Below are 16,019 nucleotides of genomic sequence, written 5' to 3' on the forward strand. Positions count from 1 at the left end.
ATCTAGCCATAATGCGTGGAACTACAGTAGAAACTTCGCTGATGGTATATTACTGTTGAAGTGTAATCAAGAGTTACCGAGAGAATAAACACTGTCGGTACTTTACTCGGGTTCATCATTTTTCAGCAGTTTATTGTTAGATGGCGCTGTTAACGGCATTTGTGGACTTTTTTTTAAAAGATTATTTCCTTTTTTCTTGATGTATTTATGTGCGTATCATTTTCAGTAATTCCTATACTACATAGTGATCATCAGAGTCGTCGGTCAAGATGAGTTCTGTTATCAAAGTCATCATTCAAGAAGAAATCTATTTGTATTTGTGAGCAAATGTCGTTTGATCATCTTCAATTTTATTTTAAAAACAGAATCGTTCGCTATTTATTCTGTAATCAAACCTTAATTCGAAAGCAGGCGTTAAATTCAATTTAAGAATCAAGTCCAATATAAACAGTTACTTTGCAAAGTTATTAATTTATTATTTATTAAAATATAGGAAGACAATTTCAATGCAAACGACGCATGTGGCGCCATCTAGCGGTAGGGCACGCGAACTACCGAAAGGCCTGTTCGCGCTGAGCGTAGTTCACCCTGTTCGCTGGAGAGATGGCGCCACATGTTCAGTTTAAAAAAAAATTCAATTAACACTGATTTTATTAGTTTAATTAACTTCAATATGCATGAAATTACATCAGGGAGCAAGAGTAATTAGCTTCGGAATGGTTTGAATTTACTAAACCACTAATTTTCAGTGAAACTTTGGAATACTCTTATGTTCCGATGCTGCCCAAATTTTGCAAACAAGCTTGCTTTTTCTAAAGGAAAATATCTGTGAGAACGGTTGATATTAATGTGAAGCTTAAATCTAACGTTCTTAATTGAATGACTCTACTTTAAATATTAATTATTTCACTTTTTTAATAAATGATATTATGATCATTTATGACATCTCGTCGATTCAATTAATGACGCAACTGGTGTGTCTCATTCGATTCAGTCAGTCACACACCACGTGTGTCTTCTACAGAAATCAATATTACCTTCCAGTGATCGAAAGAATATAGGATGATACATAGTTGATTCAACCAGCGATTAATTGAGTTGAATAATTGACCAGAATATAACAATTTTTGCATTCGGATCATTAGATAACATTATGAAAATTGATTTCTTAAAGCCTGTTGAGGAATTAGCATCCCTTCAAAAGACGCCTCCATGGATACGAGTCAACAAGGGAAATCGCGATACTGAAAGTGGTTTCTGTAGTGCACATCACATTCTGCAATACAACATTTTTTCTATGTTATCTAGTAGTGCTTAAATACATTTCGATTTATGTTAATATATTATTGTGGGGTACTTTCGGAAATTGAGTAACAGGATTAGATTTTGATATAAGTATTACTGTGTCTATTTAATTTTAATTTACGTTTATTCATGTAGAGTTATTTTTACGAAGTATATGTAATTATATGAAAGTCTTGTTATTAAAATTTGTAAGAGCTTTGTTTTAATCAACCACATCTGACACCATGATGGATATGGAGATGAACGCTGGGTTGGACGTAAGTACATTTTTTGTTAAAAGTTATATTTCATTTAATAAGAATTGTTTAAAGAAAGATTTAGTGAAGTTTATGTAAGATGAGGAAATTGCGAATTAGTGTTTTAGAAGATTTGGATTTTGGAAATTTAGGAATTTAGGAATTTAGGAATTTAGGAATTTAGGAATTTAGGAATTTAGGAATTTAGGAATTTAGGAATTTCGGAATATAGGAATTTAGGAATTTAGGAATTTAGGAATTTAGGAATTTAGGAATTTAGGAATTTAGGAATTTAGGAATTTAGGAATTTAGGAATTTAGGAATTTGAGAATTTGGAAATTTAGAAATTTTGGAATTTAGGAATTAAGGAATTTAGGAATTTAGGAATTCGGGAATTTAGGAATTTAGGAATTTAGGAATTTAGGAATTTAGGAATTTAGGAATTTAGGAATTTAGGAATTTAGGAATTTAGGAATTTAGGAATTTAGGAATTTGGGAATTTGGGAATTTAGGAATTTAGGAATTTAGGAATTTGGGAATTTAGGAATTTGAGAATTTGGAAATTTAGAAATTTAGGAATTTAGGAATTAAGGAATTTAGGAATTTAGAAATTCGGGAATTTAGGAATTTAGGAATTTAGGAGTTTAGGAATTTAGGAATTTAGGATTTTAGGAATTTAGGAATTTAGGAATGTAGGAATTTAGGAATTTAGGAATTTAGGATTGCAGGAATTTAGGAATTTAGGAATTTAGGAATTTAAGAATTTAGGAATTTAGGAATTCGGGAATTAAGGAATTAAGGAATTTAGGAATTTAGGAATTTGGGAATTAGGAATTTATTTAATTAGGAATTAAATTGAGAAATTGAGAAATTGAGATACTGACAAATTCAGAAATTCAGAAATTAAATAATTTAGAAATTTAGAAACTAAAAAATTTACATATTACCAAATTCTCAGCTTAAATGCAACCATAATGCATACTATAAATACATCTTTTTAAATTACAATTACAGATATCCATTACAGTCATCTAGATCAAACCAAACATAATAATAATAATAATATTTTTATAATTCTAAGAACACAGTAAATTAAAAACAAATGAATCATCACAGCAGCAACCTGAACTTTCAATCAGTCTTTGTATTCGACCTCCGACGAAGGTCACTTTTTGATTTATGTTAATTAATTTTTATTTACCGTGTCTCGTTAAGAATTGTTCGAAAATTCAGTAAAAATGACGGATAACGAGAGGAAGGAAAAGCAGAACGATGCATCAGGAGAGCAAGCCGATGTTGTTATTAAAATTGAACTATTTCATGCATCTATAACCTAACCGCGCGACTATCTGCGGTAAGAAATCTTTCAACAAAAGATTACAAAAAATATTTAAAACTTTCTCGATGATATTGTTCTTCACCTTCATTCGTCTACTACTTTTATGTAATTTTGAAATTTTTTATATTGATCAATTTTTATGTAACATTGGCACGAGGGTTGTTAAATGTTTAGTGAAAAATAATCATTATTTTATTATTGAGTGGACAATAATTATTATTATTATTATATTTATCATTTTTCTATTTTTATTTGATTATGGTTTTAACAAGAATTGCATTATTATTTGAGAAATCATGAAAGGGGAAAGAAAACACTTTAAAAGCAAAAAATTAATTTATATTAATACATTTATAATATTTAAGTAAATTTATATTTATAATATTTATAAAAAATATATATGAAAAATAGTAATAGTTTTAATGTCACTCAAAAGGTAATTTTTCAGTCGTCAAAGGTTAAGTTGAGTTATGTGAGAATTTGAATTTGAATTGTTAGAAGGTCACGTGAATTGTCAAAACAATTAATAACTTCAAAATTTTCCTGCTCTTTTGTATCAAATTATTATCGAATATATTATAGTAGAGATATTTTCAAAGTAACAAACATCACAAAATTAAATACAATTTTATTGGCGGGAAAATTGAATCCACGAATAAAACAAACTTTGAAACTCTAAAACTTTTGAAGTAATAATTAAGATATTTATTTTAAAAGTAGCCTAAGTGTATTCATGTTTAAATCGAGATATTCAAAAGTTTGCGTTTGAATGAAATTAAAAAAATACCGTGTATAACGTATCACTATCTTGAAGTGTATCTAAGAAAGTTAAATTTATTATTCATATAAAAATAATAGAAATTATTAAGTGAATAATATGTGTCTTCTTACCAAAAATGGACTTAAATCATTTCTAAAAGAAACGACTCTATCAATTTTGAATCAAATTGTTACTATCAAATCGATTCACAATTATTCTTAACAATATTTCCAAACCTTCTATTTGAATCAAATAGTCACTGCCAAATCGATTCACAATTATTCTTAACACTAGAAAGACTGAAACTTTGATTCATTTTGACTGCTTTGGGGCAATATAGGTATAACACATATATATATACCGGAAATGAAGGAGGGGGGAGGTAACTCCAATTATTAATAAACGCATTTATATGTTGTACAAAAAGTCACAAAATTCTAAGAAGCTGTGTCATTCTATACACAATTGTTTTTCTAATTGAAATTGAAAAGCAGTCAAAATGACTGCCTTAGGCAATCTAGTGTTAACAAAATTTCCAAACCTTCTATTTTTTCACCAATCTCCACTGAGCGCATCAAACACTAAACTTTCAATTTCCACTCACATTAAACAACCCCCAAAAAGACCACAGAATAGCTCACAAAGCGTTAATCTCCCAGAATATTAGAGTAATAAAGTAGTAGACGATCATCAGCGACGAACAACAAAAAAAAGCAATATCCCTAAATAATAAAAATCCACTTAAAACATAAAAATGGTTGATAGAGGGTTGCCGAGTATCTTGGAAAACGTAGCTCGTAATCGACGTGTCTCAGTGAGGATTTATTCTCGAGTGTCGTAAAGTGTCGCAAATAAAAAGAAATCGGTCGTAAATTTTGGGCGGACCCGTGCGTTATCGGGTCCGAGACGCGATTAGTATCGGATAGACCGACGGTTAGTGGCGCGGCTAGGTGACGATGATCGTGAAAAAGTAAGGAACGAAAAGATGGATGTGTCCTGTCAGCTTGTTCGAATGAAACGTTTCAGGACGAGGGCAGCGAGGACAGCGAGTCACCGTCGGAGGGTAGTTCGGCCAGTAGCACGTTTTGTAATCTTGAAAAGGACTACTCGAAGGTGAGGACAAATACCTTTTTATTCTTGTGTAGCGACGGGGAGCGACGATATTACACCAGTAACTGTAGACAGTATCCTTGGATGTAGTCTAACAATAAGAGAGGTAGTTGAATTTTGTTGTATTTACTGCTTTGTTTGTAGTGGGTCTGTTTTTGGGAAAAAGAGGAGGAAGAAAGCATTTTGTTTGAGGGATTTTGAGAATTTTAGAATGTGAGTGTGTGGATATTTGAGGATTTTAGAATGAAGGTAGTTGGGGATATGGGGATTGGGAGATTTAGGAATTTGGGATGTAGGGATTTGGATACGTGGGGAATTGAAGAGGTAGGGATTTGGGGATATAGGAATTTGGGGATGTAGAGATTTGGACATTTAGAGATTTGAAGATTTAGGAATTTGAAGATATAGGGATTGAGAGATTTAGGAATTTTGGGGCACAGGAATTTGGGGATGTGGAAATTTGGGGATGTGGGAATTTGAGGATGTGGGAATTTGGGGATGTGGAAATTTGGGGATGTGGGAATTTGGGGATGTGGAAATTTGAGGAAGTGGAAATTTAAGAACTTGGGGATTTTAAGAATTTGGGGATGTAGGGATTTGGGAATGTAGTACTTTAGGGATGTAAGGATTTGAAACTGTAGCAATGTGATTATATAAAAATTTGGAAATTCAAAATTTCTGGAAAATTAAAAGCTTTGAATTAGAAAATCTGCTTTCTTGCCAAATGAAAATTATAAAATTTGGGGTCTTGGAAAGTTGGAAATTTCCAATTGAAAAACTTGGAAATTAAGGTTGTCAAGAATTGAATATTTTGAATTAGAAAACTTTTAAATTAAGGTTTTGGAGAATTGAATAATTTGAATTATAAAACTTGGAAATTAAAGTTTTGAAGAATTGAATATTTTAAATTATAAAATTTGAAAATTCTCAAATTTCGTATTAGAGTACTTAAAAATTTGTAAAATCACTTCAATCACTTAAAATCACTGTAATTTCAAGTTCCAAAAGTCCTTGAAATTCTCTAAATTTCAAAATTTGTCTAGTTTTCCTAAAAAAATCATTTTAAATAAATTATCAAATTCCGACAGTATAGTCTACTATTATAAAATACTACATTCAGAAAAATAAAGCTATTATTTTATTTAATTTCATTGAACATAATTATTAAATATATGCTAATTAAAATTAAAATATACGTAAAATTATATCAGCGAATAACAACATATAATTCACTTATTTATTAATAAATTAGTTTCAACTTAAATAAATCAGTTTATATTAATAAATTAATTTCAACTTAAATAAGTTAGTTTCAATTTAAATTAATCAGGTTATATTAATAAATTAGTTTCAATTTAAATAAATCAGTTTATATTAATAAATTAATTTCAACTTAAATAAATCGGTTTACATTACTAAATTAATTTCAACCAATACTTAATCGACAAAACCTGACCCAAAACTCGCAAAATCATCTTCACAAAAAAATTGTAGTCAATTGAACAGCTAATGAATAAGTTGTCATTTCTCTACTCTCGTTTATTAATTATCAATATCTTGTTGCACTGAAATTATATAAGTTATTTTATTCTTTAGGTGCTGAAGGAAATGAAAAGCGTCGAGGCGCTGGCTCCTTTCAGGAACGAATACACAAGACTCTTTGAATCTCTCTACAATGCACACATAACGGAAAAAGAACTGACGGAGAAGTATCATTTATTGGAGGTATAATTAACGCATAATTAACGTATACTCTATTCATGTTCTGTCTTTAGAATCTTTTATTTATATCTCGGATTTTCATTTTGCTATTGAATGTTGTTTCGTTATAATTATTTTTATGTTCTTGTTTATAGCAGATGCTTGTTATATTGCCAGTTTTGGACTTTCAGACCTTTATGAGTGGTGTTTTCTTTTAACATTCGTGTATACAAGAAAATATAAGAAATACAGGAAATGTACGACTAAAAAGAATATGGTGGTCAATTCAGAATGTTGCAATATTTTAGAAACTTTGCTGCTACTGCTCTGTGGCAATATAATTAGAGTATACTGTTTTAGGTCGTTTTGAAAGTTTATGCTTTGAAACATTTCTTTTTATAAATAATTTCAATTCTAATTACAATTTGCATAATCAAGGATCTCTGAATACAAAATTTGCTTCACATTTTAATTTTCATTAGCTGCTTTAACACTAAACCTACCGACATATAATGTGTACTTAATTTGAAATTAAAAATGAAGTTAAAAAATAAATAAACAAACGACGAAACATAAATTAGTACACACATCTATTCTTTATCTTGAAAATCAATGCTGATTGTAAGAAATGTACTTTAACAAAATGTGGACTTTATAATAAGAAACTTGTGGAGCGGTCATTTGACCGGTTTAGTAGTTTTAGTGTTAACATTGTAGTTCTCAGTGACGCAACTAAAAAATTGATAAGGATTTGAAATTAAATCAAATAATGTCAAATGCTACAGTAGTGAAGTTGAAGGATCTAACATCTTCACATATAAGACGAAGTTAATCGAATCGAATCAAGGGGTCGTAATTTTCAGGAGGAGGTTGCCAGCAACGAGCAGAAAATCAACGAGTTGACGCGAACGATCGCGAGTAACAACCAGGAGATCGAGAGGTTGAAGATCGAGGTAGTGAACACGGTAAAACGAGCCGATGCTGCTCACACGCGTGAACAGAATGCGCAGGAAGTGATCGAGAATCTGCGATTGAACGTCGCTCAGATGACCCAGGAAATCGCACAAAAGAATAGGGAGCTGGCTGCTGGTGAAGAGTGAGTACCGTAGATGTCGAATTACCTAAGACGGTTGCTTTAAAATTTTTTATTTTTTTAAGTTTATAGTTGTAATTATTATTTCAAGCTGATATTAATAATTGTAGTCTCAAGCTTATATTAATAATTATTATTTCAAGATTAAATTAATAATTGTTATTTGAAGCTTGTATTAATAATTATTATTTCAAGCTTATGATAATAATTGTTATCTCAAGCTTATATTAATAAATATTATTTCAAGCTTATATTAATAATTATATACTTTTCAAGCTAATAATTATTATGAATGGTATAACCCTGGCAGAGACTGTTAGGTCGTAGAATGCATATCACAACGAGAGAATTAGATCTCACTTTCTAGTTATACAGGTTGTCTCACAACTAGTGTAGGTCCATGAAATAGGGAGTAGTCGACGCGATTCTGAATCAGATTTCCCTTTGCAAAAATGAGATTTGAAGCTTCGTTATTGAATTATTAAGAAAAAACGCGGACCAATCAGAGCGCGAGGATTACATCCGCTCAGCCGCCATGCTCGAAGCTGTCGCTTTCGCGTCTGCGCAAGCGTACTCCATGCGCTCTGATTGGTCCCTGCTTGGTCCCTCCCATTGCAGGGATCTACACTAGTTGTGAGACACCCTGTACAATAATTTAACAGCTTTTCGTTTCAAATCAATTCTTTATCCGCAGCAGCAATAAGACTATACAAGTTATTACACTCTAATGAGTATTTTTGTTGATTTGTCGCATCTGATGAACCCTTAACCTTAACAGTAGAGTTTTCTATACATGTCGACCTATTGCTTGGTTGTTCACTTGCTTAGGTCACTTTGAGGAAAACCACTTCATACATCATTTGTATTTCCATCTCCACTCGAATATTCACTAAACCAATAAAAAATTAGAAATTGTTTCCCTCCATCAATGTCGGAAAAATGAAAATATATCAAGAATGAGTGAAATAGTATGAATTGTGTGACACAGTCGTTATTGTCGCTATTATTCTAATTTGCGGATATGTCACGCTGAAAGTGTTCACCGGGGATTCATTATAGTATAGCTTTTGATATTTCACCGCTCTGACATTTTCACAGTATTTCTGCTTCCTTGGAGATTTTCGGCTCCACGGTTCGAATCGCGTGACATTATGGTTACACGTTTATAACGCCGGAAATTTACGGTTTTGAGGAAGATTGAACAGGTTATAGTTGATACGTGCTAGGTAAAGCGATAAAAATGTCGAAGATCAGGAAAGAGTAGGTGTCATTTTAGGAAGGTCATATGAGAGTACGTGCGAATTACATATGAAAGTTGCAGAACGTTCTAACAAAGATAGAGGTAGATTTACATGTATGCTCAAATCTATATTTAGGAAATGGAAGACAATTTTGATTATTGCAATTTTCATTACAGTCATTTAATGACTGTGTTTTTAAATAGCATATTTAGGAAATGAAAGGTTATTTTCATTTCTGAAAATAATTGTATAAAATTCTAATTTCAAAATTTGCAACATTTCAAATAGTTAAATCACTAAATCACCAAATTTCTGATTTTCTAAAATTACAAATTACCAAACTTTTGCATTGACAAATTTTCATACTTCGGAATTGCCAAAGTATAAAAATGCAAATATTTGAAAATATTAACACTATTAAAAACTAGTATCACAAGTTAAAAAAATATAGAAAGAAAAATATCGCTATTTTTACATTTAAAAAATTTTCCATTCTTCTTCCAAACATCTATCTCGTTCCCATTAAAAATACTTCACCAGAACCGCAATTATAATCGACAAACATTTCATTCTCCACCCAACTACTTTGATCGAAGTTTAAATTTTTCCTCGGTACAAACCGAAAGCATCAGTGCTGAAACAACAAAGTGAAAGCATTCTATGCATTCTCCAAAGTTAACAGAATTTTGTTTACACGGTTGAGAAACGTGTATGCACACGTCCGACAGACACCAATCCATCGATAACGCTGAATGGAATTAATCCGAACGCCTTTGATGGAAATTAAATCCTCAGCTTTCTCGAAAACCCACGGAGTTTCAACCTCTGTAACACGGAATTGCGGCTTTACAGGATTCCCAGGACAAAGAGCAAGCTCTTCCTTCAAAGAACTCGGTTTTCGATTTAGACGTGTACGATAGAGGTCACTGTATAATTTGGTTCGTTCTTGTATTACAGCCATAAATTGGCAAATCATTGATTACGTTATTGAACGATGATGGACATCTCTTTTTAATTTATAGGCAGTTTTTCGGTTTAAAGCATATCATTTTGAGATGGTTATTGTTGAAATTGAGGTTATGGGGTTATTATGATATGATTATTTTGATTATGTGGAATGCAATTTTGGAATTTTGGAATTTTGGAATTTTGGGACTTTGGAATTATGGAATTTCGGAATTTTGGAATTCTGGAATTTTGGGATTTTGGAATTTTGGAATTTTGGAATTTTGGAATTTTGGAATTTCAAAATTTGGAATTAGAATTTTGGAATTTGGAAATTGGAATTTTGGAATTTTGGAATTTTGGAATTTTGGAATTTTGAAATCTTTGAATTTTTGAGCTTTCGAATTTTGAAATTTGGTATTTTGGAATTTTGGAATTTGGAAATTTGGAAATTAGAATTTTGGAGCATTGGAGCTTTGGAACTTTCGAATTTTGAAATTTGGTATTTTGGAATTTTGGAATTTTGAAACTCTGGAATTTCAAAATTTAGAATTTTGGAATTTTGGAATTAGGAAATTTGGAAATTTGGTAATTGGAATTTTGGAATTGTGGGATTTTGGGACTTTGGAATTATGGAATTTCGGAATTTTGGAATTCTGGAATTTTGGGATTTTGGAATTTTGGAATTTTGGAATTTTGGAATTTTGGAATTTTGGAATTTTGGAATTTCAAAATTTGGAATTAGAATTTTGGAATTTGGAAATTGGAATTTTGGAATTTTGGAATTTTGAAATCTTTGAATTTTTGAGCTTTCGAATTTCGAAATTTGGAAATTGGAATTTTGGAATTTTGGAATTTTGGAATTTTGGAATTTGGAAATTTGGAAATTGGAATCTTGGAGCTTTGAAACTTTGGAACTTTCGAATTTTGAAATTGTGGGATTTTGGAATTTTGGAATCTCGGAGTTTTGGAATCCCGGAATTTTGGAAGTTAGAAATTTGGAATTTTGAAATTTAAAAAATATGAAGCTCTGAAAATTTAATAATTCGACTCAAAAATATAGAAATTTAGTAACCCGATAACGTAGATACTTAAGCAACCCCAGTTAATAAATTAATATATCCCCATATCTGGCACGATAACAGCGATTTATGGGGTCCGCCCTAAGGACCTCCTTTTTATCTCTGCCCAAGTAACTCTCTGATATCATTTGATAACAATCCTATAATATCCCCGTGAATTTTCCTTTTTTCTTCATTTCTGTTCATATTTCGTTCGATTCACTTTTTATATTTTATTTTTACGATGGGTAATAAGAGCTTGGTGTGGGATTTGAGTTATGGTCTTGTTTGATGGAGGCGTCGTCGCTGCTTCCGCCGTGATACAGTGTTACCGGGATTATTGTAATGTCGACCTACCACCGAGAATTTACAATAAACCGGGATGAGAGAAGTTGTCATCGTCTTCTCAAGAAGAGAATTTATGAATATTTGAAGAAAAAGTGAGATTATCGGACAAGGTTTAAAAACATCAGTCATTATAAATTTTTTATTTTCTACATATTATGTACTTATTTATACTTATATACTTATTTTATACTTATTTTATACTAATTTTACACTTATTTTATTTTCTATCACTTTTAAGTAGAAGTTGACAAGTTTTTAAAGAAACAATTAAATGAATTTATATTTGTTGCTACTGGAATCTCTCTATGCTACAAATAAGTAGGCAGCCATATTGGTACCCATATTGCATTTGTGTTTATTATAGTGTCTGTCGTATTTATAAGTCTCATTTATATTATCATTACGTATTTTATCAAGTAACATCTTTCTCCCTTTAATAAGCTATTCTTTAATTAACTATTAATACATGTAATTCTGTCGATATTAAATTTCGTTCGATTTGTATTATATTTCAGCCATCTTTGTTATTTCAACAGCTATTCGATTTATGTGACCATAAATAAAAAAATAAAAATATTTCTTATCTTCTAATGTATTTCGAAGTCGGTCACATATTTCTCATTCAATTATTTTACCCGTTGTTTATTTCTTGACAAACTTCCTTTTCTTCAAAGGACGGTTTCTTTTTAACTTTAATGAAATCTGTGTTATGTTTCCTGTATATCACGTCATATCTGTTCTTGGCCGAGTTTAATGTTGTTTTGTCAATGCTCACCCGTGTAAATAATGTGATTTTGGAAATGGTGGTTGCAGATGTACTTAGAGCTTCAAGAATTGCATGCGTGTCAGCAGAGAAGATGGATGTTTGTTTAGGAAGGCATTGTTTAGTTATGCTATTGTCCGTTGCTGCGGGTATTCTCCTACATCAGATTTCGATGCGCCCGTATAAATTTCGTTGTATACTGTGTATTTGCTATCAAGTTCACAAATTTGATTTTACGTTCTGTTGATTGTTCCATTTTTCACGTTTCTGGAATTTAATATGATTGGTATTGACCCGATTCAATGACCTTGATATATGTTGTGGAGATTATTGTCCTGAGTAACTTTTTCTTATAACTTAATCGTCGCTCGTTGTTTGTTGCAAAGTTATTAACAATATTTGAAAAAATGTTAGTCTAAAATATTAATAAAAATCAATCTAAATTCTAATAAATTTTATAATGAACTCTAACAATAAATTCTATTAAGTTTTATAATAAATTAAATTATAATACATTTTGAAACATAATTTCAGACATTAATAACAAATTTTATATATAGTAAATAAATCATAATAAATAGCATTTCTAAAATAGCGTACCATTTCATATAAAATATATAAAAATTTTATAAATTTATTTTAAAACTTGTAACTTATTATTATAAAATTTACAAAGTACAATAATTTTATAAATTTATCATGAAATTTATAATACACTTTTATGATAAGTTTAAAAAATTATTATTTGTGAATTTTACACAATGTAAATTTGAAAAATTATTGTTTCTGAATTTTACACAATGTAAATTAAAAAAATTATTATTTGTGAATTTAACACAACATAAATTTAAAAAATTATTATTTCTGAATTTTACATAATGTAAATTTAAAAAATTATTATTCGTCAATTTAACACAATATAAATTTAAAAAATTATTATTCGTCAATTTTACACAATATAAATTTAAAAAATTCATATCTGTAAATTATTATTTGTAAACTTCATACCATAAATGCACTTTTATGGTACTCTGATATTACCGAATCCTATTAGACAATTTTCCATTTCATTCATAATTTAATAATAATATAATCCAATTAATACTGCAGCACGCCACCGTTTTTTATCGCAGATCTAATTAACAGCAATTCCAAAGTGAAAATAGTTTCTGTAAAGTTTAACAGAATAAAGTCTATAACCATCGACACGAGCGGAAGGTGAATCTGGTTAAAGGGGATAAAGTTCCTAGTGACAAAGTAATCCTTCTCGAGACGTGTTTGCGGGAAGCTTGAATAATCTAATTTCGTAACACGTTCCATGAACGAACGCGTAGGATAATTTTACATAAGAATCTTATCGGAGGAAAATCGATTCTGTACATCGCTCTAGAGCGAAGCTGGACAACTTTATGCCCGTAGGGCAGTTATTCGTTTGATCCGGAAGACGGTTTACCATAGGAAGCTAAACCACGTCTTATAAAGCCATACTGTGTTACAAAGTTCTTATAATTCGGTATTGTAAAAAGAAGTTTAGCAGCAGAATATTAGTAGCAGAAAAGTTAACCTCCTGTTTCTACTTTGACGAGTCTGACTTATGACGCATTCGTACTTCGTGATCAAATTAACATGTTGATTCGAGTAAAATTGGAGTTCAAGTCTGATTTTCGTAGTCGTACAATTTTATAAATAATTTTCATAGTCAACGATTGTATTATGTCAGATTGACGTAATATTTAAAATTTTTTTGTCTGTTTTAATATTGCAGGTGTGATTAGTTCCTGACAAATAGATCATAGGGCAAGGGGTTAATGACTGTATTTAATGTTACTGTTTCTGAATTCTATGTATTACTTTGTCAGAAGCAATCGAATGCACTTGTGAATTAAAGAAGATACGCAAAATCTGCTCTTTGTTCGGTTCTCGATTTTTAAAGTGATTCATGTGTCAAATATTAGTTTAGTTTATTTTATTGATTTTCATCCTTAAAGGCTCACGTTGAAAGTATCATGCTGAACATATGTATGTCTGGTTCCTGAGATACAAGGCTAACTTCCAAATTGGAACTATTAAGAAAATGTGGAATTATGATCACATTGTGACTCTAAACTCTAGCCGAATGAGAAACAATCAGGATTTCTTGAGTAATAGATTTCCTTCATGAAATATGAGTTAGCCAATCATCCTCAGATTCGACTATCAACTCCACACAGCCCAACCCCTATCACAATCAGTAAAAGATTCCTGGCATTCTAGTGTCAACCCTCATAGCACTTTTTCGGAAACAAAAATGCATCTGGGTACTATACAAAAACCTGAGTTTGCCGATCACCCTCACATCGGACTTCCAATCCCAAAAACCCCTAATCGATAAAAGCTAGCCATTTATACGTGTAACCTTCCTGAACCTTTTCGAAACGCAAAAATACACTCATTCAGACATTCAGTAAGATTATTCAAGTTAGTTAACTATTCTTCGATTATACTCTCATCTCCCAAACCTCTCATCCACAGTTCCTCTTCGACAGAGGAAACCAGTTTCAGGCATGAGATGAATTTTCATGTCTCAACAGATTTTGGGAGATGTGGCGTGAATTGAAGACACAACTCTTAACGATATGTATAGTATGCACCGGCTGTACGTTAGTGAGTGAATGTGTGGATGGATGAGTCCGTCTATGTGGATAGATGTGACCGTCTATGTGGATAGATGTGTCCATGTGTGTGCATATATGTGTCCGTGTGTATGGATGGCTATATCCGCGTGTGTAGATGGACGTGTCCATGCACGTGGGTGGATGAATGTGTGTGCATCGTGATCGCACCGAAGCCACAAGGATGTCCCAAGAGTCTAATCCTCAAGCAAGGGGTAGCGTGTCCAATAACGGTCTCTTTGTTTAGTCAACACGGTCAGAAATGCAATTCCGTTCCAACGGGACCGTAGGTTGTGGCATAGTAGCTCATAAAGATGTTGTGCTTCGTTTCACTCGGTTTAGTCGAGACAAAGGACTGGCAGAGGCTGTCTTTAACTTCCGGCCAACTCTGTCGCAAAGGGTTGAAACGTTCGATCGATGCGTCCCTCGCGACAGCTTTGTAATTGCTTAATAGGAACGAACAGTTCCCCCTTCTTGTCTTTGCTCTTTCTCTTTATGTTCTCCGTCTGTTTGCTGTTGCTGCTTTGTTTTCTTTATCATTTGTACTTGAGTCTACCATTTCTTTCTCTGCAGCAACGGTTGTATGGGTAGATGCCGGTTTTATATGCAACATTCTGGCGATGGAAAAGAATCTTTCGTGTTGAACTGGAAAATTTGTAAAGAAATGCGAAGTTCGGGAAATATAAAGGGTGAAATTTTAGAGGGGATGTTAGGTTGATTTTTGACGCTTTTTTGGAATTTTGGTAGATGTTATAGGTCATTTTGTTCGTTAGGGGTGTTTGAAGGAGATTATTAGTTTTTGAGATTTTTACAAATTATTATATTTTTGAACTCGGAATATATGGAGTTTAACATATGTATGAGGTAGTCGCAAGCATAGGTTGCGACTAGTATTCAGCATACTGGGCTGAGTACAAGGGGTGTGTATTTATATATGACGTGTAATTTATATAAATATAATTTGAATAATTCGAGGGTTTGGAGATTCAGGAATATGAAAATTAGGAAATTTCAAAATTTAGAGGTTTTGGAAAACTTGAGGATTAAAATAACTATTTAGGTAACTGGAATTTCGAAGATTTAGTGATTTGCTTATTTAGAATTTTGGAGAAGGGTGAATACAAACATTTGGAACCTTAATAATTTGGAAATTCAGAAATTTGGAAATTTGGGAATTTGGAAATTTGGAAATTTGGAAATTTGAAAATTTGGAAATTTGGAAATTTGGAAATTTGGAAATTTGGAAATTTAGAAATTTAGCAGTTAGCGAAATTTGAAAACCTGTGAGTTAATATATTCAGAAAAATGTAATTTCGACGATTTAGTATATCGGTGATTTGGAAATTTGAAAATTAGGTATTTGAAAACTTGAAAATTTGAAAAATGAGGAATGTAGAAACTTAGAACCTTAATAATTGGAAAATTAAAAAATATGAAATCCCGCAAATTTTTAACTTCAGAAATTT

General features: G+C 31.4%; 1 protein-coding gene across 2 annotated transcripts in view; it reads left to right on the plus strand.

Annotated features, from left to right (window-relative positions):
* Nucleotides 1–2,686: 2,686 nt before the first annotated feature.
* Nucleotides 2,687–16,019, plus strand: part of LOC100874859 (uncharacterized) — a 28,001-nt gene continuing 14,668 nt past the window's right edge. The window contains exons 1-4 of one of the 2 annotated variants that reach the window (XM_076540784.1): nt 2,687–2,836; nt 4,667–4,753; nt 6,347–6,475; nt 7,315–7,547. In XM_076540784.1, the coding sequence (XP_076396899.1) occupies nt 2,780–2,836; nt 4,667–4,753; nt 6,347–6,475; nt 7,315–7,547 (506 nt within the window). In that variant the 5' untranslated portion in view covers nt 2,687–2,779. Of the gene's footprint in view, nt 2,837–4,666; nt 4,754–4,791; nt 4,857–6,346; nt 6,476–7,314; nt 7,548–16,019 lie in introns of those variants that run through there. The other variant, XM_003705640.2, reaches the window with a different exon arrangement.

The sequence above is a fragment of the Megachile rotundata genome, chromosome 2, assembly GCF_050947335.1.
Source record: "Megachile rotundata isolate GNS110a chromosome 2, iyMegRotu1, whole genome shotgun sequence".
NCBI lineage: Eukaryota > Metazoa > Arthropoda > Insecta > Hymenoptera > Megachilidae > Megachile > Megachile rotundata.